The following is a 21,953-nucleotide window of genomic DNA, read 5'->3' on the forward strand; positions in this document are numbered from 1 at the left end:
GTAATAATTGCAAAGAATAATTTTTTATTCTTAATCCAATAACCGTTTTGTTAACGTCCAAAATAAACGTGTGACATTTCTAACTAATTGTAGTGATCAGAAATTCACTAAATTTTTGTGTGGATGTCAGCTCATATAACAATTATTTAACCTTTATATGCAAAATTCCATTATAAATAAACAATTGTAAAAAAAATACTTACCATTGCTGAGCCAAGGAGGCAGACAGCGAAAACAACGCTCAAAAGGACTGCGAAGTATTTCATGTTTGCTGTGGTTGTTTCGAATTAGACTGTCTTATTCACCGATAGGGGCCTATTTATATGTAAAACTCATAGTTTAATCAACGTACTGTTTGGTTTAATTATCTATAATTTTATGTAGCTCTCACCTGCGTACATATTTGCTTTATAACTGCTCCAAAAGTTAATCACAATTAGTGCCCATGGTTATATTTGTATAGAACTAAAATTACAGAATCAATTGTTGTTTGATTTGATAAGAAAGTGTGATCTAGTGGGTAAAATTTTCTAAAAATAGACTCCCACAATATCTTCACCTGTTTAATTACGATTAAGTACGGAGTTTTTCTTGATCCGTAAAGACACACTGAATAGAGAAAGTTCTGTTAATACGTATTATCAATAGATTATGAATTTACGTTTCTAAAGCGAATTCACATTTATTATTTAAAACTGATAATATTTTTGTTGCACAGGTTTGTTAAGTGTTGAATAATTTTTACTCTAGAAGTATTAATGTATGCAATGTTACATCCCGGTTAATTTCAACATAATATGCAACTTTCCATTCCGATTGTTGCTCTGAATTCGAGTAACTCCGTAACTTGGTATTTTGTCAGAGTCGGCAGGTCGTTCACCAGCAGGTGACAAATATACGTTCATGACTGACCTAGTATGTATCCCGCGTTTATAGAATAGATATAATACGAGGAAGTAGGAAGACTAGACCATGCCCTCGCTGTTATTTTATTTGAGGACTATCGTTTTCCAAATGAACCACAATTATAGACGATAGCTTTGCGATTACAGAACACGCGTTGGTAATATCGCGGAGGTAAGCATCCTTTGTAATCTGTTGTAACTTTGCTTTTGGCATTCTTTTATTCGCATTCAAGTATCGAATACTAAGCCCCTCGAGTGCACAGTTATTAGTCCGTGCCCCACACGACGTAAAAATCGTGGCCGAGAAGAAGAGACAGCTTTGTAAGGTTTTTAACGCTGAACTATTAGGGTTCTTCTTCCTCGTGATCTCCTTGTAAGGTAAACAACCAATTGTCAACATTGCAAACTATATTACTATCTTCGAGAAGAGGTAATTGTAATAACGTGTCTACATTATCTCCAAAACGAGATATATAAAAATAAACTACGTCTACCCTTGTACGTGCGTATTTAAGTGACGACCAGTCTCACTAATTCCTAATCACAGATATTCCGACGATCCCGTGGAAGGCAATAATAGTCTAAAGGCTAGGACGTAACTGCAAAAAGCAGAAAAAATCATTTTATTTACAACAAAATTTGTTTGTCTTTTTAAACTCATTTACTATATGTACATCAACAATGAACAACAATTAATTAATCATTATTTCCTTCCTTATACAATTGTTATTTATTCTAGAAGTATAAGTTCGTCATAGTCTCAACAACGATTGTTTTAGTATCAAGAATACATTCTCGCTTTTTACGATAGCGGTTAATCGATACAAATTATTTTATTTCATTATAAAGATTTTTTATAGTTGTCTTAACAATAACTTGATTCTTGTTAGTACACAAAACAGCGTAAAATGTCTATCGAATATTTTTTCTATGTTATTATCTACGTTTAATATGTTATTAAACAATATACAAAAATTTTCTGACATTCAAAATACCTAATATCCAATATTCTTAAATTATAATTATGTTATGCGTGATGACAAAAATAGAACGGTTGTGTGTTAATATAATCTTTTAAGTTGCGAAACTACGATTTTTATCATCTAAGGTTAATTCCACTTCTTCAGTATATCAATTAAACATTTCTAGTTTGTCTATGTATACACTATAAATCTTTAAAGTCCGTCTTTATACAATGAACTCTGTTTTATCTTTTGTAATAGAGATTATGAACAGTACACATCTTTCGATAAAAAAACCAAAAAACATAATTTTGAAAGGGAACACATTTTGATAAATATGGCAAAGGGACAAGATTTCATTTCATTATTTTCATCTTTTTCAACGTCTCGATGTCAAATGACAGTATTTTCACTAGAAATATTTCTTCCCTGTTTCGTCTTGTGTTCTTTTTGGACAATGGGAGATAAGTTTTTTACAGATTTGAAGAGCTGTACTGGCTTCTTGCCCTGCTGGAAAAAATTAAATGAAATTTAGTAACTGATACTTGTAATGATAGTACGATAGAATAGCACGTATTACAAATATGTACATTAGTTTGTACATTTCACAAACATTAGTTCACTAATTGAGAATTCAAGACTCTTTGAGAACTCAACTATTTAATTCAGTAGTATGAAATTGTAGGTAGTCATTAGACTGCAGATGTTTATGCAAAAGCATTTTTTTAATAGAAAACAAGTAAAGTAATAGAACCTGCAGAGAAATATGATTTGTAATTAGAGGATTTTACAAATATATTTTTTATTTTGCACCTTTTATATAATGCATGTATTTTGCATATTTATATGCAAAAACATTTGCAAGAGTACATTGCATATTGTTCGGAATTTTCTCGTATCAGGAAGTTATCCCGAGACCAAACGCAGGGGGGTCTTGCAAACCGGATCAAAATGCTCTGAATGAAGACTTAGCAACCAAATCCTCCCGTCGATGTCGCGGGCACACGATCACTCGAGCGCAAAGAGGTTCCCAGATCGACGTTATCGCTAGAAGGAAGAGAGCGGGGCCGCGATCGATCAATTCGCGAATCTTCGGCGACACGCGTGCCCCCGATCCCCACCCCGCGAGGCCCGAGCTACTCGGTCCACCAGTGGTCTTCGCGGTTGGGGGGGCAGGGGGGACGGGACCGCTCGGGTGACGCCCCATCTCTCGGCAATCGCGATCGGCCGCTCTCACGCATCATGTTTACAATCGCTTAAATCTTGAACACATATGTTATTTGCACCGTATGAAAGGTTTATCCCGTTACATTAACCTAGTCCATCAGTAAACAGACGATTGTAATTCGTACTACAGTAGAACCTCGATTATTAAAACACTAATTAACAATACGATCGAATGGATATCTGATGTATTTGAAATGAATTATTTTGACCGATCCCACTCTGATACACGATAAAACTATCGTTGGAAGTAACCGTATCTACACATACATTCGTTATCGTGAGAGCACCGGTGCAGCTGGCAATTTTGAACTTAGAGTAAAGGAAAATATAGGAGGAACGTTTTGAATTTTTTCTTAGGATACATTGTGCAAAACATTAATTAAAATGAAAGAAGAAAGTAAAATGCTTAAATGTCCGTAATACTTTCTCAAACAAATTGCCCCATCCAAAATCAGTGTTACGATGATACAGTAAAATTAATTGTGATTATGGTTTCACTATCGAATCATTTAAGGCAGTAAAATCTAAAAGTGAATCTTGTGGATATAGGATATAGGATTTAAGATCGAAAACAAATTAGAAAAACAGTATGCATATTTTAAAAATAAAAATAAATAATGGAGTAATAATTGGTACTGTATCCTCGAATTAAGTTTGAAATGTTAATGAGCTTAAAAAAATAAAGAAACAATATTTTGTTATACACTTTTTATTATTGTATAAACTGTTTGAAATTTTGATCAGCGTGGTCAATACAGTATTCAACACGTTTTATAATATTTCTCATTGCTTCCTACATTTCAGTTGTAATGCCTTCAACAGTTCTAGTGATCTTGTGTCGTAAATCTTCATTTTCGGATGCAGTTGCATACACATTGTCTTTAATGTAAACAATAAGATATTGTTTGTTTACTTTCTTAAGCTCATTAACAATTGAAACTTAATTCGAGGATACAGTATCAATTATTACTTCATTATTTAAGATGCCAATTATCTTCTAAACGACTTATAGTAGCAATTTTTAACAAGATATCATTTTGGTTGCAAACGACCTTTACTAACTACCTGCGCAAAAAAAATTATATATGTCCATTTGAAAAATCTAAGTTGTTCTTCATAACTCAAGAAGGTCACGAATAAAAATAAATAATTTCCATACGTCTTATAGCTGATTTAAAGTCACGTAAATTTTTCTTTACGAACTTTAATTATTTACGAGATATTTGTTTGGATATTCATGGTCGGACATCCTCTAGACATTTCTTTAAGAATTAAATTATGACTTAATTATTATTATTTTCGTACTTGTTTGAACAACAAATTGAAGATGACACATAGATTTATATGAATAACAAAAAATTTTTTAGATTTGGTTAATTTTTTCGTGAATGAGAATACGTTAAGAAAACCATGCTTCGTTCCCTTAAGTGATTAGAAACTGAAGCTATTAAAAGAAAAATTAAGGTGACCTTCATCTATTCTTTACGTATTTGCCTACGAAACATCTGTTTACATTGGGTTGTGTGTCTCTTGGTGTTATGTAACTTTTATCTAAAACATTTTTCGATATCATCAACTGTTTAAATCCAATTTGAAAACAATTCTTTAAAATTCATTAACATATTAACTCTCCATCTAAAATAACGCGACCACTTCACAACGGCCAGTCGCACAGCTCGACGATATCTGAACACGGTTGTTTTACGCTTTCGCGCGTGAACGGTCACTTGTTAGTCAGAATCTCATCACGCGCTAACGAGTGATTGGCAACGAAAATATTAAAATACTTCGATACTGTTTTCCAAGGAAACAGTTGAATTACGGTATATAATGCCTTTGAGACTTTGTTTCCTTATAATGTGTAGAATGCGGTAAAATAAAAATATTTAACCTTGAAAAATATGATCGAGTTTTATTTTGCGGGATTCTTTTCTAATAGATCTTCATCGATCCGAAGCTGTAGAATACATCAATGATAGCGAAGATTAATCATTTTTGTATACCCTGTATGTACAAAAAAGAACTAAATGGCAAAACGGCCTTTCTTAACGATGATATTAAAGGCTCGTTATAGTTTCTGGACAAAAATAATGAATTCCTAAATTTTTGTTCATTATTGGGGAAACTCTTCATGGATTTGACCCTTTGGGGTTGTATTCAGGGCCACCTTAACATTACAGGTTAATAGAGCTATAGCCCTAGGGCGGCATTCAGCGCACGGGCGCTAAATCATCTAATTGTCGAATTTTTTAAAATTTCCCACTTTTAAGTAACTTCATATTCTTGCGATTGGTTAGAAACGTTTTGCCAGGGGTGGTAATGGCTAAATATTTTCGAAAAACTTTCTATTATTTAAAATTCTGAAATCATAAAGGCGCGCAAGTATTATTTTAACTTGATGGAATAAGCATAGATGGAATAAGCATGAAAGATGCTTTATCAAGATTCCTGGCCTTATGGAGTACACGCTTATTTTTATGATAAGAAATGAACTTACAAAATCCATTGCTTATTTAACAGAATGAGTTTTGAGCCGCCGTTTTACTCAGCATAAAATCGTGTACAACTAAAAATCTCGACGTCTCCGGACGTATGTGTACATGAACTTTTTTCATTCTCTATATAATGTAGAATGTAACCTACAAAGACATGTCTTGCATTTTTTTATACAACTTGCATAGTAGTATTTTAAGTTTGAATATAAATCCTTGTCTGGGTAATGATGACATTCACCCTCTTCTGATTAAATCGTTCGTCTTTGTTTTATTCAGAATTCTATGACCAATTTTCAATAAATTTCTGGCAACGGGCGCTTCTCCTCTTACATGGAAGACGTGTATTATTTGTCCCATCTACAAAAGTAGAGATGCATCCGATATTCAATATTATAAACCAATCAGTATCCGAAGTATTATACCCAACATTTTTTAGGGTATCGTAACGAATAAATTACCTTTTTTGTGCAAAGACATAGTTATTATGAAACAGCATGGCTTTGTAACTTGTTCCACTTCCATAAATTGTCTTATTTATCTTCATTACCTCACCAATACCACAGAAAAAGGATACCAAATTGACTCGATTTATACAGACTTCAGGAAAGTTTTTGATTTAGTGTGTCAGTCTTTCTTTATCCAATAAAATTAACTCACAAAAAATTTCCAAAAAAATTAATTCATGCAAAAAAGCATCCAAAAGATATTAATAAACTTCTGAAAAGTACCTATCAAAGTCGGACAACCAACTTATGGCATTATGTATATTGTCCTCGGTAGCATATAAATAACGACATGATTTGAATATACACATTACGACCTTAAAATTTATTTGTAAAGAATACATGTTTTCGGCGTTTAATATCTTTTGGATAATTGTTTGGGAAGATTTGATATTGTTAAAAGTCTAATGCTTGTTAAAGTTCATTTTTATGGGTTAATATTTTATGGCAGACTTTATATTTTCTGGGGTTTGTAGATTTTTTCAGTTTTATTTGTTACACCAATTTCGCATGTATATGATTTTGATAAAAATGACCCGTCAAGTACACCTTAGGTTAATTTTTCTGGTTTTTACACGTATCCGTTATTTATAAATCCATTTAAAGTATTAATGTTTTATCGTGATTTTCTAATGAACATGTTGTGGAGCATACTGTACAAACGGGGCAACTACTTCTGATGGTTCCACAATTACCGAGATCTAGAGCACCTTTATAAATTGCACAACTATTTCTTATTTCAATACTCTTTTCGAATCCAATGGTAATAAACATTTTTTGGGAAGCTTTTTATATTTTTTTATGTTTAATATTTTGTGGATTAATATTTTTCGGAGGTACTTTTGGGGAGTTTATTAATATCTTTAGGATGCTTTCTTAGAGAAAGCATTAATTAATTTTTTTTGGAAATTTGTTGTGGGAACCAGAATCCAAATCAAATTCAACTACTTGGTGTTTTTACATTTAAATGTTTTTTTGAGGATTCCACTTAGTTTTGCTACTGATATGTAAAAAATTATTATTTCTATACAATATAGCATATTCACATATGTTTTTCTTACTTCTTATGCGTATGTATCAAGCGACGCGGCAGTGCTGCGACGCCAAGTATAGATGGAGTGTAGCCAACACTATCTTGTACATTGTTTGAAGTTTTGCGTACGAAAAACTTTAATCATGTATAATAGTATATATCATTGGACCCATAGCTCAGATCTAAAATTCCGTGGTATTATCGCAACATAATTTGGGTACGATCTTTCGATTAAGCCTAGTCTCATCAAAGTCGAGGCAGCTGTTGCTGAGACCTCATGATGCAATTTTGAAAAGTGTAACTTTTATCATCATTTTTTAAGTTATTCTTCTTCATAGTATATAGGGATGTCCGGATGTTCGTCACGTAAAAGTGCAAGCGCAAGTCTACATTATGGTAAGGGTATTCGGCACGACATGGAAGGGATACCCAACGCAGTAGATCACTCGCTCATTCCATTGGAGTTGGTTAAGCAGTCCGATAATGTTACGACGCCAAGTAGGCATACTGTAGTGGTCATTAGAATTGCACCACCTTACAAGTACCACTGCGTTTAATTTAATTATCATACGAGAAATAATTATCTGTGTCATTGGTTATTAAGAATCGAATTCCTCTCTCTTTTTACTTTAAATTTTGATAACAATATATTACTGTCGTATTCAATAAACAATATTTTTTGTGTGTGCTGTAGTTTTATTTTTCGGATCGTCTGTAACGATTTTATAAAATAAGCCTTATACATATTCTAATGTACTGTAGTAGTCAGTATAATTACAACACAAGATCTCTTAAATAGGAAAGTAATTACAATCCTGACAACTAAATACATCTAAATTATTATAAATATCAAAATTTTAAGTGAAACAGGGGAATTCGGCCTTTAATAGCTAATAGCACAGACGATGATGTCTTATGTAAGTCAAACCAAAAGCATCGACACCTGTAGAGTAGTGCAATTTCAATAGCTACTACTGTATGCAAAGCATAGCCGGCATGATCATACATATTTACTGGAGTTTTGCGCATAGATACCTTTAATCGTGAATATCATTTGATCCGTAACTCAGTTCTAAAATTCAGTATTAGCTTAATATAGTTTTCATACGATCTTTTGATTAAACCTAGTCTCATCAAAATCAGTGTATCTGCTGCTGAGATCTCGTGATGTGATCTGGAAAAATATCACTTTCAACATTTTATTTTCAAGATTATTTTCTTTTAGGATTGGATCTCTGTACGTTCGCATGTCCGGCTATCCATCGGGTAAAGTCGCAAACACAACCATACATTATGCGAGGGCTACCTGGCGTGGCAGATTAGCAGTACTCGATGCTTGGGTCTTAAAAATTAAAGTTTCATTAATATTTAATTCATATTTCTTTAATATCGGCTGCAAACAATTGGTAATGTCGTCAATAATTTTCAATATTGATAATAGTAGTTATCCTGTGCGGGCCCAGGTAAAAGAATAAAAGTCGTTCTCCTTCCTACATAATCACTTTTCCATTGTAAATCAGTTGTATATTTTCTGTGTTTTAGCATATTACTTTAAGTAATATAAGTAATATAAGTATTACTTAAAGTAATATAAGTAATATAAGTATTACTTTAACACAAGTCAATGCTTAATCCATTTACTCGTAAGGAAAAAGAAAAATGTACTCATTTTGCAGCCATTTATGAAATTAATAAGTTGTTGACAACTGCATCCTTTGCAACTCTTCAATTCCTGTTCTTTTAATGATTAGCAATATTAGATCGTTTTCTCATTCAAGAATATATTACGGCACTTCATGAATCAAATTAAACAATTCCTTATATTATTAAATAAGTTGCTTTAATCCAAAAGGGTGCGTAGCATTTCTCCTTTAGGCTAAAATCAGCTTCATAAACAATAATCAAACCTTTATTCAATGTCATAAAAAGGCGTGAAATCCCCCCAAAATATCGTAAAAAGGTAAACAAAATCGCGCCAAGTATGTGTGATCCCCTGAAAAATCTGCCCTATAGAATCCAATCTTTTAGAAAGTATCAATCATTTGAAAAAACCAATTTAAGGTATTAGGGCAAATAAATCCATTGAAATCATTGGAAATCGCCAAGCGCAGGAATTTAATCTTCTACCAATATATTATTGATATTGTAGTCCCAACAAATATCACTTTTAATCTTATTAAATCTACAAATATCATTTTTAATCTTATTTCTTCCATGAAAAATATTTTTGACGCTATTTGCACATGCTACACGAAAATCATGTTTTACTCTATGAAGTACGCCTTTATTTTTGTAGCAACAAATCAACTTACAAGAATCATTGCTTATGTTACAGTTAGTAACTTTCGTGACTAAAAAATACTTGGTGAGCTCTCTTGTAAAAAAGTTCAGTCATAATAATGGAAACACAGTCCTCTTATAACAGTGATGATAGTCAGGGGCGACGAATTTCTTCTCCATCGCGAGTCGGTCTCCTACGGTCTACGGTAGAGACCCTACAATCAGAGACTAGACATCTTGTATCCACTTTTGATTGGTCCGCCATGAACTGTCCATTCCCGTCAATTTTTAAATGTACTATTTTCAAAAAATAAATGCTTGAAAGTTAATGAAAGAATTTTCGTTATACAATCCTAACTGTTTTATGATATCTATTTATATAAAAATGTAAAGCTCAATACTAACCAAAATAATATATGTATATTTACAAAATTCTATATGTAATCATAGTTTTCATTTATTAATTTATTTTTTATATCACTATAACTTTTGTGTTATTCATTTACAATAATGGATTAAAATAATCTAAATAAGGTGAAATAAATAAAAAACGTAAAAGAAAAATGTTTTATTTACAATGCTAAATTTATTAATCACATTTGTTTATTTTTTATTTGAAGTTTTCAATCGAAATACAATGAATGTCTTTACGATTTTAAGAAATAAATTGTGGCAAATTAATATATGTTCCGCTTTTATATTTTTACACTTATCTATTACAAATATTTGTACATTATTATTATTTAAGTTGCTGAAAAATTTGGAACAGTGACGAAATATACCTTCTAATTGTATACAAATTTTAAATGTTTGCACATTTATATAGTATAAGGAACTTTTTCTGTACGATTTTAACTGTACAAATTTGCTAAATGTGCAATCCAACAACGTTTTTGAACCCGCAGATTTTAAGCAATCAGGGCATAGTTTGCAAATTTTTGCAATCGAATGCATAATATAGCCCGCAATGTTATATAATGAATTTAAATCCAAGAATGTTAAGTTTGCATTCACTGAATTATTGAATTCGGGTATTTTGTTTGAATTGAATGCAATGGCAGGTGTTTCTTTTTGTTTTTCTATCGTTTTAATTTCTAAATACTCCAGAAACCCCGTCAAGCATTCATAGTCATCGTTTTCATAGCTACTGTTTTTTACATGCTGCATATATAAAGCTACGGAAATAATTTTTAAGTTTTGTGTAAATTGCAATGGATCTGGCGTGACATGTTTTCTTCGGATTTGGGAAAAAAGGTTTTCAACACAATCTTGCGTACATTTGGTTGTGAAAACGAATGCAAAATTTTTTTTCATGAATTAAATATTCAGTTAAATTAATTATTGACATTGTGCTAGTTATTATACCTCTTTAAATTGACTTGAATTCACCATTCCCTATTTTTAGTTCGATGAATATATGTACAATTTCATTATTATTAATATTAATAATACACATATTTTGGTCTTTTTTGCCTAAGACTAAAACGCAGGTTCTTGAAATCATTAGACCAGAGTTCGCTCCCAATTGTCACGCGGTACGGACGTATTAGTAAACTCTCTGTTCGGGATTCGTTTCGCGTATTCAACACCAGTTTCTAGTGACTGTGTGGTTTACACAATATGTTTTATATATAAAAAAGAAGGGCACCTGACGAAACATTGCACTAGTCAAAACGTCAATGTAAACCAGGAGTCCAATGACTCTTCTAACACGACTCAGCTTACAAACTCGGGTTTCCGCAACGTAAATATTTCTAAACCTGATGGTCACCAAGGTTCTCAGGAAATAAATACAACATATGTCAACCTTACTGCTATGTCTAAAAATAAAGTAGCTACAAAAAGACCTCTATCAACTGTTACGTTCCGAACAGGAAATTTTTCGGATTTTTGACTTTCGGCCATTACGTCGGCCGGGGTGTGTCACGACAATGCTTTGTCATTATGGAATTTCCTAGTCTGGCACATTCTGGCCTTTGGCGTTCAAAATTCTAAATTATAATTGTTGTGGTTGTATTATACGCTCTCCTTGGAATCGCCGTCGAAAGTCGACGACGCAAATGTGTGTGAATGTGTGAGAATTGTGAGAATGTATGTGTTCGTGTGTGTGTGTTCTTCTGAAGCCTCGAAAAGGTGAGCATGAACACCTAAGGTGCCGTAACAACTATCGTTACATTACGATGTTTGGAATTGCGGGTTCTCATGCGCTTGAATGAGTGTGCACCGAGAGTGTGGTCAACACCTTCTGTTGCAAGTCAAGCATCTTGTTGTCCGTGATGCCTGTTGGAGCTAATTGCAAATTGTTCATAGGGTTCCAATGCACCTGTATCTTGCATGAATTGGGACGGTTGCGAGTAATTGCGGAAAACTTTGTAATGTGACGGCGTGTCAAGAATTTGGAATGAGAATCTTTCGCGTTTGGTTTTGGAATTCGCACAAAAACTGTATACAGCGCGCGACACGACGCGACGCGCGAGCGACGATACCACGCGACGAAAACGCCGAGCGTTTCCCGCGAAAGTGTGAAAAACTTGTGTAAATTATTACAACAAGTTTAGTAATTATTGACCGTCCTTAATTGTAAAGAGTAATAGAGGATGTTGTTCATGTGTAGCTTTGCGCAAAATATTGAGCAACCTGTGAATTGTGAAGGAAACCGGAAGTAGAGCACACGCGACATATCGAAATGCGAGTTGACAAATCGCGCGACGGCTCCGGCACGCTGCCTCACCTGATTCGTCAGGACCTCTCACGGATACGGTAGAAGATCACTGTATTGGTGATCCTCGAAGGATCCTACCTATCCTGATTTCCGTGATCGATCACTCTTCGTCGACAAGTCGCGAGGTGCGTGACGGGAGACCGTGGGTTTAATTATATTCTATTTCTTTCTTTCCCTCTACCTTTTTGTTCTTTTCTCAATTATTAATTGTTTCGAGCGTAGATTCACGGGAGTGAATGGACTCAATCGCCCACGTAAAATTCGGCAATTCGTTCAGAAAACCATAGTTCGATTTAAAATTCAATTCTCTAACCATTCCGCGTGTGCTCTCTTTTTCTTTACAGTATCATCAGCATTCATAGTCTACATTGTATCATTCTGCAACTTATAACCGAACTGGCATACCTTAAGGATTTGATTTGGCTCATTATTGGATTTGTTATCTGGAAAAGGATTGATTACGTTGATTTCTTCAACTGCGTGGGTCTTTTGAATATTGTCTGATTTTGATTTATATATATAATTGTCTGGAATTGTTTCATATTCTTCGTGTATTGATTATATATTGATTTCTCATTGTTGTACATGAATCATCGCCTTTTGTTTCGCCACGTGGTTTGAGGGACATCGATATCGCCAGTCGATATCGTGGATTTACCTTGGTGTCCTTACGGCCACCTTGGCGCGGGATAGTCCACGTGCACAGCACGGTTTAATATCTCGGTTGCGATCACATATGTGAATATTTTCTTTTCTTTCTTTTATACGATGTGTGCATTTATTAACGTCATATAATTGTGATTAATATCTTATTATATTATATAATAATTATTGTAATTATTTTACGGTTGTGTGCTCATTCACCGTGGTGTATTTCAATTCTTTTCTCTTCAATTTTCTTTTGTTTATGCATACGATTATCTGTTGTTAATCTTGTTGTTAATTCGACAACAACTTGTTAAAATCTCAGAGACTATAATATATTTATTTTTCCTTTTGTCTTCATATATACTTTGTGTTGATTACTTTACTTTTCCAAATGCAGTATTAACATAAGCCTCCACCTCTCGGGAAAATCAATCACGCATAGCGGGGCCCGTATGGGACTAGATGGTTTCCTAACCCATTTACCTTTATCCTCCTTGGATGTTCCATTAATAGAAGTTTAGATATACTTGCGCATCGTGACCGAGCTTCCTTTTCAAAGCCGCTCTGTTATCGCGACCACACTACCATTTCGCACTGTCTCAGTACATTTCATTTACAGACAGAGTAGTGGCTCGGACTAGATGTTAGAACGCATAGAAGTATATATATATATATTTTTTTTTCTATAAAAATACCTCCCATGACTAACCTGTGGGGTGATTGTTTATGTGACGGACGGAGTTACGAATTCCGTTCGTAAGAGAAGCGATACGAATGAACGGAGTTACGGACACCGCCCGTAACACAACAATGTTGTAGCTCGTGTGAATACACGCGCGCTTAGCAGCAGAAACCGCGGAGTCTCAATACTTCCGCACCGAGGTAAGCGAATTCACAAGAATTGGCAAAACGTGACGGCTTCGGCCACCTCCGTTTTGCCTCCAAGAGAACACGGATCGTGGATACGATAGAGGAACGCGGTGCACTTTGGTATAGCATGTCTAGCGAACCACAACGCGACAGTACCAGAGCTAATCAGTGTTTAAATAAAAAGTAGTCAAGTTCACGGTGAGTTCCAACTCTTTAACCTGGCCAAGGACCCAAACATCCTATCTCCTTCTCACCTAACGGCGATCAGAGGTAGAGCACGCTTGCTCTTACGAACAGACGGGAGAGAGGCAACATCCTGCAAGTTTCACCTTCAATGTTCACTCTTCTGTAGATAGTTCTCAAATTCGTTTTAAAATTAGCTACAATACTAGCAAAAAATAAAGGTATGGTTCTATTTCAAAAAATGGTTGTGATCGTCACCTCCCCTTTGTGCGTCCACCGGGAAAAATAAAAGTCTCACAACATGATATTTCTCTCGGCGCTGAACAACTTTTATTTGAAACATTTTTGCATATAATCAATAATTTTGGAGATATTCGTCTGTAACGCTTTATAATTTCCACCCTGTATATTATGCATAAGAAAGAACAGAATTTAAAACTATAACACGGTTGTCCATGTTTCTACATTTCAAAATGCCTTGCGACATTAATGTACTTTCAGCCATATGAGCACACAAGGCGAGCATATGTATTCAAAAAATGAATAATATAATCGCAACAAAACCAATCAGAACGGAAAATTGATAACAATACCAATAGAAATAAAGTCAAAATGAAACTTCTGCGAAACATCGTGCCAGTGTCGACCTCTCTGTCCTAGTCGCGCTACCGAGAGCCTACCAAAGGATGAATTAAAAGTGATTGTGTCTCGAATAATTCTGAGTCGCTTCATACTCTGTGCGACTTTCTGACCTTCCTGGCATTGATTATGCAACCTTTCCATTTCTAACTTCGACGATTTTGGACGACCATCGACCGCTTGTTCAAGCCATGCTACGCGAAATTAAAGAAATGAATACAAAAAGTTGCTAAATCGAAGTCCAAAATCAATTCCGAAATCAGAGCCTGGTCGTTGTATGAATTGCCTGATAGAATGATGTAGATGTGGTAAACACTGTGGCTTCTGCTGGAATAGAGAAAAGAAACACACACAAAGATATTGAAGATATTGAAAATTTGAATGCACTGTTGACATTACAATATTCTCTCCGGTACAAGTATTACAATAGTCTAATGTCTCTCCGGTCCCGAAGATTTCACATTTATCGCATAGGTACTACATTCTTTATAGTTTTCCGAACATAGAAAGAGATAGTTGAGTAACGATTGATAGGGACCGAGAGTCGAGGTAATTGGGCGAAGATTAAAGATCGCGTATCGGTAAGACAATACTAATGCAAAGGCAAACATTTTTTATTTTTGGTTTTTTCATGCAATTTTTTTAATCATATTCATGACATTTTTCTGAATGAAATGACACCAAACATGACATAATTTGGGTTACATTTACGTGTGTTATACATATAGTGCTAAGAAATCATACGCTTTCACATACGCTTTCATAACCAGATGTGAGGTGATATACGTGGAGAATAATGCGTTTCTATGTACATGTATATAGAAAAAAATAGTTTTCCTTGAGAAGGATGAGTGGCTTTTACAGATACGATGCTCGGACAAGAACGAACCGACTTGTTTGACAAGAATATTTCTTATAGTTTGCGTTTCGCCAAACAGTTTCATTGCCCAGTATGTACATATTGGAACCTTTAATTTTCCGAGAGGAAGTATGACACAGCGCAAAGAAAAACTGGCGGCTAGCAACTGCATAGTCTGCTCAAATGTCTGAGGGTTAACTCGACGTTGCAATTAGCCCAAAATTTTCTTATAGGAAGCATCGCCATAAATATTTCAAGGACAGAGATCTATACTACTAAGCTCTTTGTTTGTCGGTCAAAAAGTTACAAGTCCTTGTTTACATTTTCATTTATAGTGTAGGGGATACAAAGTCTACGATCGTGCTTGGGGCGCAGTCCAAATGCAGAATTCACTAAGAGTTCAGGACAAAGAAAGTTTTTCATCCCGTCGCGTCCGGTGTTTCAATCTTTTTACTTGTTTTAATTCATTTTATATCTATATAAATTTAGATTTTTTTATTAGTTTTATCTCATTTATTTGAGATAGATTTTCTGTTTAAAATACAGTTACAATTACGACTCGTTTTTCATCCGATGCGGTAGAAGTTCGAACAGGTGAGCGATCACGATCAGCTGTTTGAATCTCAGACCCGACATCGAGTGGGGGTATCGGAGCCTGACAAAGAGAGAGAGTGTTAAAATCGCTGAAATTCAGGGATCTAACGGGGTCCGGATTGGGTGGTTGAGAGGAGGGTGTCAAGAAAAAAAATTGTACAAGTAATCGAATTTGAGTCGGCCCTGAATTTCAGCGATTCTAACATAAGGTCCTTCGAGCCGGATTTGGTTGAGAAAGGGCAAGGAAAAGTTGTATTAGCTTCTCTTCAGGTCGAATTTCGAGTAGCATTTACCTCTCGAACCGTACCACCATGTCCACTCCCCAAAGGGAACAGGCGCTTTCGTCCAACCTCGAGAGTGACATGGAGGATATCGTCTCGCGAGTCAGAGGCTTGACCCGACTCGTGACGAATCTGAAGAAGAAAGGACGAAGTAGTTTTACTATCTTCCTCCTGAAAGAAAAACTAAACTATGCCACGGAAGTGTGGAGGGACGTGCTCGAGCGAGTTAGTCGTCTCAAACAGGGCATTCCCCTCCATCACCGTAAAGGTATACCCTTCTTCGATCAGGAGGTGCTTCAGGACGCCGAAGACACGTTCCACGAGGTCCAGGATTTCCTAATGTCGGAAATAGCACAACTGGTCGAAGCAAAGGAACGGGTTGAGTTGGGTATTAACCAACGTAAAGCCGAGGGTGCCGGCTTTGACAACCCGCAGATTCCGGTCGAGTTGCCTAAGCAAAGCCTTCCGTAGTTTAGCGGTGATTCCAGAAAGTGGAGACACTTTGAGGATTTATTCACCGCTGGCGTGAAGAATAATCAACGGTTGTCGGACGCACAACGGTTGCAGTATTTGAACGCGTGCTTGGAAGGTGCGGCTCTCGCGACGATCGCCGAGTTTGAAATTGCGGATCGCAATTTCAGCGAGGCGTGGGACGCCCTGAAGAAACGATACGGGAACCCACGCACAATTATCACTCAGCTTCTTGAGACCTTACGGAAGCTGAAAATGATAAAAAAAGGCGATCTACCCAGCTTCCAGCAAGTCACAGTGAGCTGGAGACAGACGCTCGCTGCGCTCAAGAAATTGGGGCGCCCTACTGAAGAGTGGAGTGACGTGCTGGTCATTCTCATAAAAGAGAAGCTGGAAGCAGCCCTGCAATGGGAGTGGGAAATGTCTCTTCAATCGGACACGGACTTCCTGTCGTTTAACGACATGGTGAAGTTCCTTGAAGGACAGGAGCGCGCGTTGGTGGCATTGGAACACCAACGATGTAACGCAAAGGCGGAAGTCACGCCAAAATCTCGCATACAGCAGCATAACGCCGTGGTCGAGAACACTCCCACTAGTCCCGAAAATTGCGTGTTTTGTGAACAGCCGCACGTAGTTGCTACGTGCAAAAAGTTCAAGACACTTTCGCCGGAACAGCGGTTTCAATACATGAAGAATAATCAGTATTGTATAAACTGCTTGGCGTCAACGCACACGGTGACACACTGTCGAACCAGCGTGTCATGTAAACAGTGTAACGGACGGCATCATACCATCCTGCACTTCGAAGCACAGAAGGTCGGCACAAGTAACCGTCGTTCGACGAACAAGCCAAAACAGGGCAAGCGGGAAGCGGGACGGAGCAACGTTCCTGTGCGCAGTCCTGCACAGGCAAATGTAAACACGAATTCTCGTGCTTCTACGTCAGCCGACAACGTTGCGTCTCACTGTGGTGCGACAGAAAGCGTAACGGGATCTGTGTGTCTTGCGACAGCTGATGTGCGAGTCTATGGAAAGGGAGGGACGTCGCGTATCGCGCGTGCACTCATTGATCAGGGATCTGAGGCCTCTTTCATAACCGCGAGTCTGGTGAATGATCTACGACTCGCGCGAAGGAAAACCCAAGCCATGGTAACCGGCTTGGGGGGCGGAAAGACCCACGAGATTACGCACAGCGCGGACATTAAATTCGGGTCAACACGGTGCACTGCACAGGCGTTCCGCACAAGTGCATACATCGTCCCGAAAATTACGTCCTACGTCCCACCGTCGGTTCACATCTCAGATGCTGAGATCTTAAGTGAACTGACGCTTGCAGATCCAGACCCTGCATCTGATCGACCTATTGAGGTGCTCATCGGTGCAGAGGTATACGCCAGTATTATTCGACGAGGATTCCGTCGAGTAAACAAAACAGGACCGATCGCACAGGAGACGGCCTTGGGCTGGATCCTGTCTGGGCCGATCGACGCAGCAAACTCTTCCCCAAATCCTGTGAGGACGCTGCACTGCAGCGTCCTTGAATCGTTGGACAAAGCGATACGGCGATTCTTGGAGATAGAGGAGGTGCCCTCGACCCTGGTGAACACCAAAGCCGAGGACGAATGCGAAGAGCACTTCGTAAAAACCGTCGCGCGAGACGCGACGGGAAGGTTTATAGTTCGGTTGCCTTTTAACCATTCGAACCCGGACGAACTGTTGGGCGATTCTCTCTGAATAGCTCTCTCCGCGTTGACAAGGTTGAGGAGAAAACTGGACTTGAACCAAACCCTCGTGAAGGAATACAGTGAGTTTCTCACTGAATACGAGTCGTTAAATCATATGACTCGGCTCGAGTCAGTCGATAACATGCGACTCTATATCCCTCACCGAGCGGTTATTCGCACGGAGAGCGCTACGACGAAGCTGCGCGTCGTGTTTAACGCCTCCAGCAAAACAGCGGGCGGACGCTCGCTGAACGACCTCCTCCACGTAGGTCCAAAATTACAGACTGATATCACCGCCGTATTAACGAGGTGGCGTCTGTACGAATACGTGTTAGTAGCGGATATCGAGAAGGCGTTTCGACAAATTCTCGTCGCTAGAGAGGATCGTCGTTTTCAGTGCATCGTATGGCGCACCCCCTCGACCGAGCGACTTATCGCTTACGAGTTGAATACCGTTACATACGGTACGGCGTGCGCTCCGTACCTTTCGATGCGAACACTTCTCGAGCTGAAAAAACAGGACGGCGACCGGTACCCGCTCGCCGCGCCTGTCCTCGAGAAGGACGTCCACGTAGACGATGTGTTTATGGCAGCTCCCGACAAACCGTTGTTGGAGAGAATCTGTAAACAAACGTGCGAGCTCCTACAGCGAGGTGGATTTAACCTTCGCAAGTGGGCTGGAAATTCGTCAGAGTTGTTACGAAATATTCCACAGAGCTCGCACTCACACGCAGTCGATCTTAATTTGTTTGACGACTCCGAATTAAAGGTACTCGGTCTGCGATGGACTCAATCTGGAGATTTTTTCTATTTCAATCTGCAACGGTTTCAACCGTCTGCAACACCGATAACAAAGCGCACTTTGTTTTCGGAGATTGCAAAACTGTACGATCCCCTCGGCTGGCTTTTGCCAGTCATGATCCGTGCGAAAATTTTGATGCTAGCCCAGTGGCTGGAGAAAATCCAGTGGGACGAGCACGTTTCCGCGGAGACGCTCAAAATGTGGAACACATTTTGTGTCGATTGGAGCAGACTGAACGATTGGAAATTACCCAGATGGATCCGATATGGAGCCGATGCAATCTCTGTGGAGCTCCATGGATTTTGTGACGCATCACTCGCTGCCTATTCCGCCGTCACCTACTTGAGGGTGACGACGGTGAACAATGAAATGTTTACATCACTTCTAATGGCAAAGACGCGAGTGGCTCCGATCAAAACGCAGTCGAACCCAGTTCTTGAATTGAACGGGGCCGTACTGCTCGCTGAGCTTATCGTGCATGTGAGAAAATCGCTCTTACTGCCGATCGATCGTGTTGTCTGTTCGACAGATTCTACGATCGCCCTCGCTTGGCTTAAAAAACACCCATCGACATGGATGGTTGTGGTAGCCAACCGCGTGTCAAAAATCCAAACGTCTCTTCCGAGCGCTGAATGGCGTTACGTTCCAACATGCTCAAACCCCGCGGATTTAAATTCGCGTGGGATAGAGGCTGCAGATTTTCTGCAGTCAAGACTGTGGATGTTTGGACCAGGGTGGCTAAGCGGATCGGAAGTGGAGTGGCCAGCGATGCCAGCTTCCGTGGAGACCACTGAAAGCAAGCGCATAGCGCATGCACATGTAACGACTCCGAAACCGGAATGGGAATTTCTGTTCCGATTTCAAACGTGGAGAAAACTGTTGCGTGTAACGGCGTATTGTCTTCGCTGGCGAAAACAAACGCGCGTCAATCAAAGGTCACACGCCGGTCAAGTAATCGAGACGTCAGAAATGTGTAACGCAGCTGAGCGCCTCGCACGCCATATACAGGGCTCGCACTTCGCAGAAGAATACCGATGCTTAAAAAATCATCGCAGTATTCCTGTGAAGTTTCCCTTGAAAAGTCTCAACCCGTTCCTCGACGATAAGGACGTCCTGCGAGTCGGTGGAAGACTGGAGAATGCGACGCCTGCATGGGAAACCAAGCACCCAATAATACTGCCTAAGCATTATGTTTCTACATTAATAATTGGGCAGTGTCACGTAGATACGTTGCATGGAGGCTTGCAGTTGACCTTGCACACTGTAAGGCAAAATTATTGGATCCTCGGCTGTCGAAATGCGGCGAAAACCGTGGTCAACAAATGCATGCGATGCGTAAGGTGGCGAGGTAACCCGTCCACGCAATTAATGCAGCATCTGACCCCGGAGCGCTGCCGCTCGTCAAGAGCATTCGACAATTGTGGAGTGGATTATGCGGGACCTTACCGTGTCCGAAACTCCGGAGGCCGAGGAAAAACAGCTCACAAAGCGTATATCGCGGTGTTCGTTTGTTACGCAACAAGGGCTGTCCATATCAAGCTCGTCCATGACTACACGACGAGCGCGTTCTTAGCCGCACTCGATCGGTTTGTTGCACGACGAGGAATCCCGTCCTGCATTTTCGGTGACAATGGAACCAATTTCGTCGGTGCCGATCGAGAATTACAAAAGCACGTGCAGTATTTTCTGCAGCAGATACGCATAATAAATGCGGTGCTATGGGCATTCAGTGGCGGTTCAATCCACCCAGCGCCCCACACTTCGGTGGAATGCATGAGACCGGCGAGAAATCGGTGAAACACCATTTGAAATGCACGTTGCGCGAGTTCACACCAACGGGAGAGGAAATGCAGACGTTGCTCTGCAAGATCGAAGCGAGCCTTAACTCTCGACCGATCGCCCCCCTGAGTGACGACCCAGACGACTATGCGCCTCTTACGCCTGGTCATTCCCTGACGGACCACTAAATGCGATCCCGCTGCAGTCCGTGGAAAATGAAAAACTCTCGCGATTATCGTGTTGGAGAGCGATTCAGAAATTCCACGAGCAACTGTAGAGGCATTGGACGCGCGATTATCTCACGCACCTCCAAAATCGCTACAAGTGGCGCGCCATCCAACTGCAACTGCAACCAGGAGATCTGGTGCTAGTGCAGAATCCTCTTCTTCCCCCCAATCAGTGGGAGATGGGAAGAATTGAGGAGGTGTACCCGGGGAAAGACGGAAATGTACGTGTGGTAAAAGTACGTACAGCGAAGTCAACATACACACGCCCAATTACAAGGATGTGTAGGTTACCCGTGGATGAGCCCGCTATGACGACCGACGCCGAGGTCGAGCGGCCAAAATAAAATGCCAAAACAATTTTGGAAAAAATAGGTGAGACACCAAGGTGAGACCGATTGTTCTAGAAGAAAATCGAACGATCGCGACCCCCTCCTCCTTGACCCCCAAGCCTCCTGGGAGGGGGGACGAAGTATTTCCGTCTCTATCTCTCCAAAGGAAAAAGCGCCCCAGCGATATCGCGGGTGCAACCGAAACAGGCTGGGAGCGTCGCGACGGCCTAATCAGTTGTAAGCCACCATGGACAGCAACAACGTCGCGACACAAAAAGAGATTTCCGACAGCTTCGATCGCTGTTTGAAGATCGGGGAGAAGGCGTTACAGCCGGATAGCCACCCCGCTGAACAAAAGCTGCCGACGGTCGAGCCCCCGCGGGAAAAAACAGAGGAATCGCCGTCTCAGCTGCCCGTGGA

The 21,953-nt window shown here is 39.1% G+C and overlaps 1 protein-coding gene across 1 annotated transcript; it reads left to right on the forward strand.

Annotated features, from left to right (window-relative positions):
- The first annotated feature begins 15,509 nt into the window (after positions 1 to 15,509).
- Positions 15,510 to 21,165, forward strand: LOC143186494 (uncharacterized). Its single transcript, XM_076390173.1, has 10 exons — positions 15,510 to 15,519; positions 15,560 to 15,612; positions 15,662 to 15,740; positions 15,829 to 15,904; positions 15,954 to 16,032; positions 16,098 to 16,159; positions 16,207 to 16,656; positions 16,690 to 18,387; positions 18,430 to 20,846; positions 20,894 to 21,165. Exons 1-10 carry the CDS (start codon positions 15,510 to 15,512, stop codon positions 21,163 to 21,165), a joined length of 5,196 nt encoding a protein of 1,731 aa, XP_076246288.1.
- The last annotated feature ends 788 nt before the right edge of the window (positions 21,166 to 21,953 follow it).

The sequence above is a fragment of the Calliopsis andreniformis genome, unplaced genomic scaffold, assembly GCF_051401765.1.
Source record: "Calliopsis andreniformis isolate RMS-2024a unplaced genomic scaffold, iyCalAndr_principal scaffold0001, whole genome shotgun sequence".
NCBI classification, from domain to species: Eukaryota; Metazoa; Arthropoda; class Insecta; order Hymenoptera; family Andrenidae; genus Calliopsis; species Calliopsis andreniformis.

Coding starts and splice junctions, on each gene's coding strand:
- LOC143186494 (XM_076390173.1), top strand. Junction 15,613..15,661: donor TCTATACTACTAAGCTCTTT/GTTTGTCGGTCA, acceptor TTTCATTTATAG/TGTAGGGGATACAAAGTCTA. Junction 20,847..20,893: donor CAATGGAACCAATTTCGTCG/GTGCCGATCGAG, acceptor TTTCTGCAGCAG/ATACGCATAATAAATGCGGT.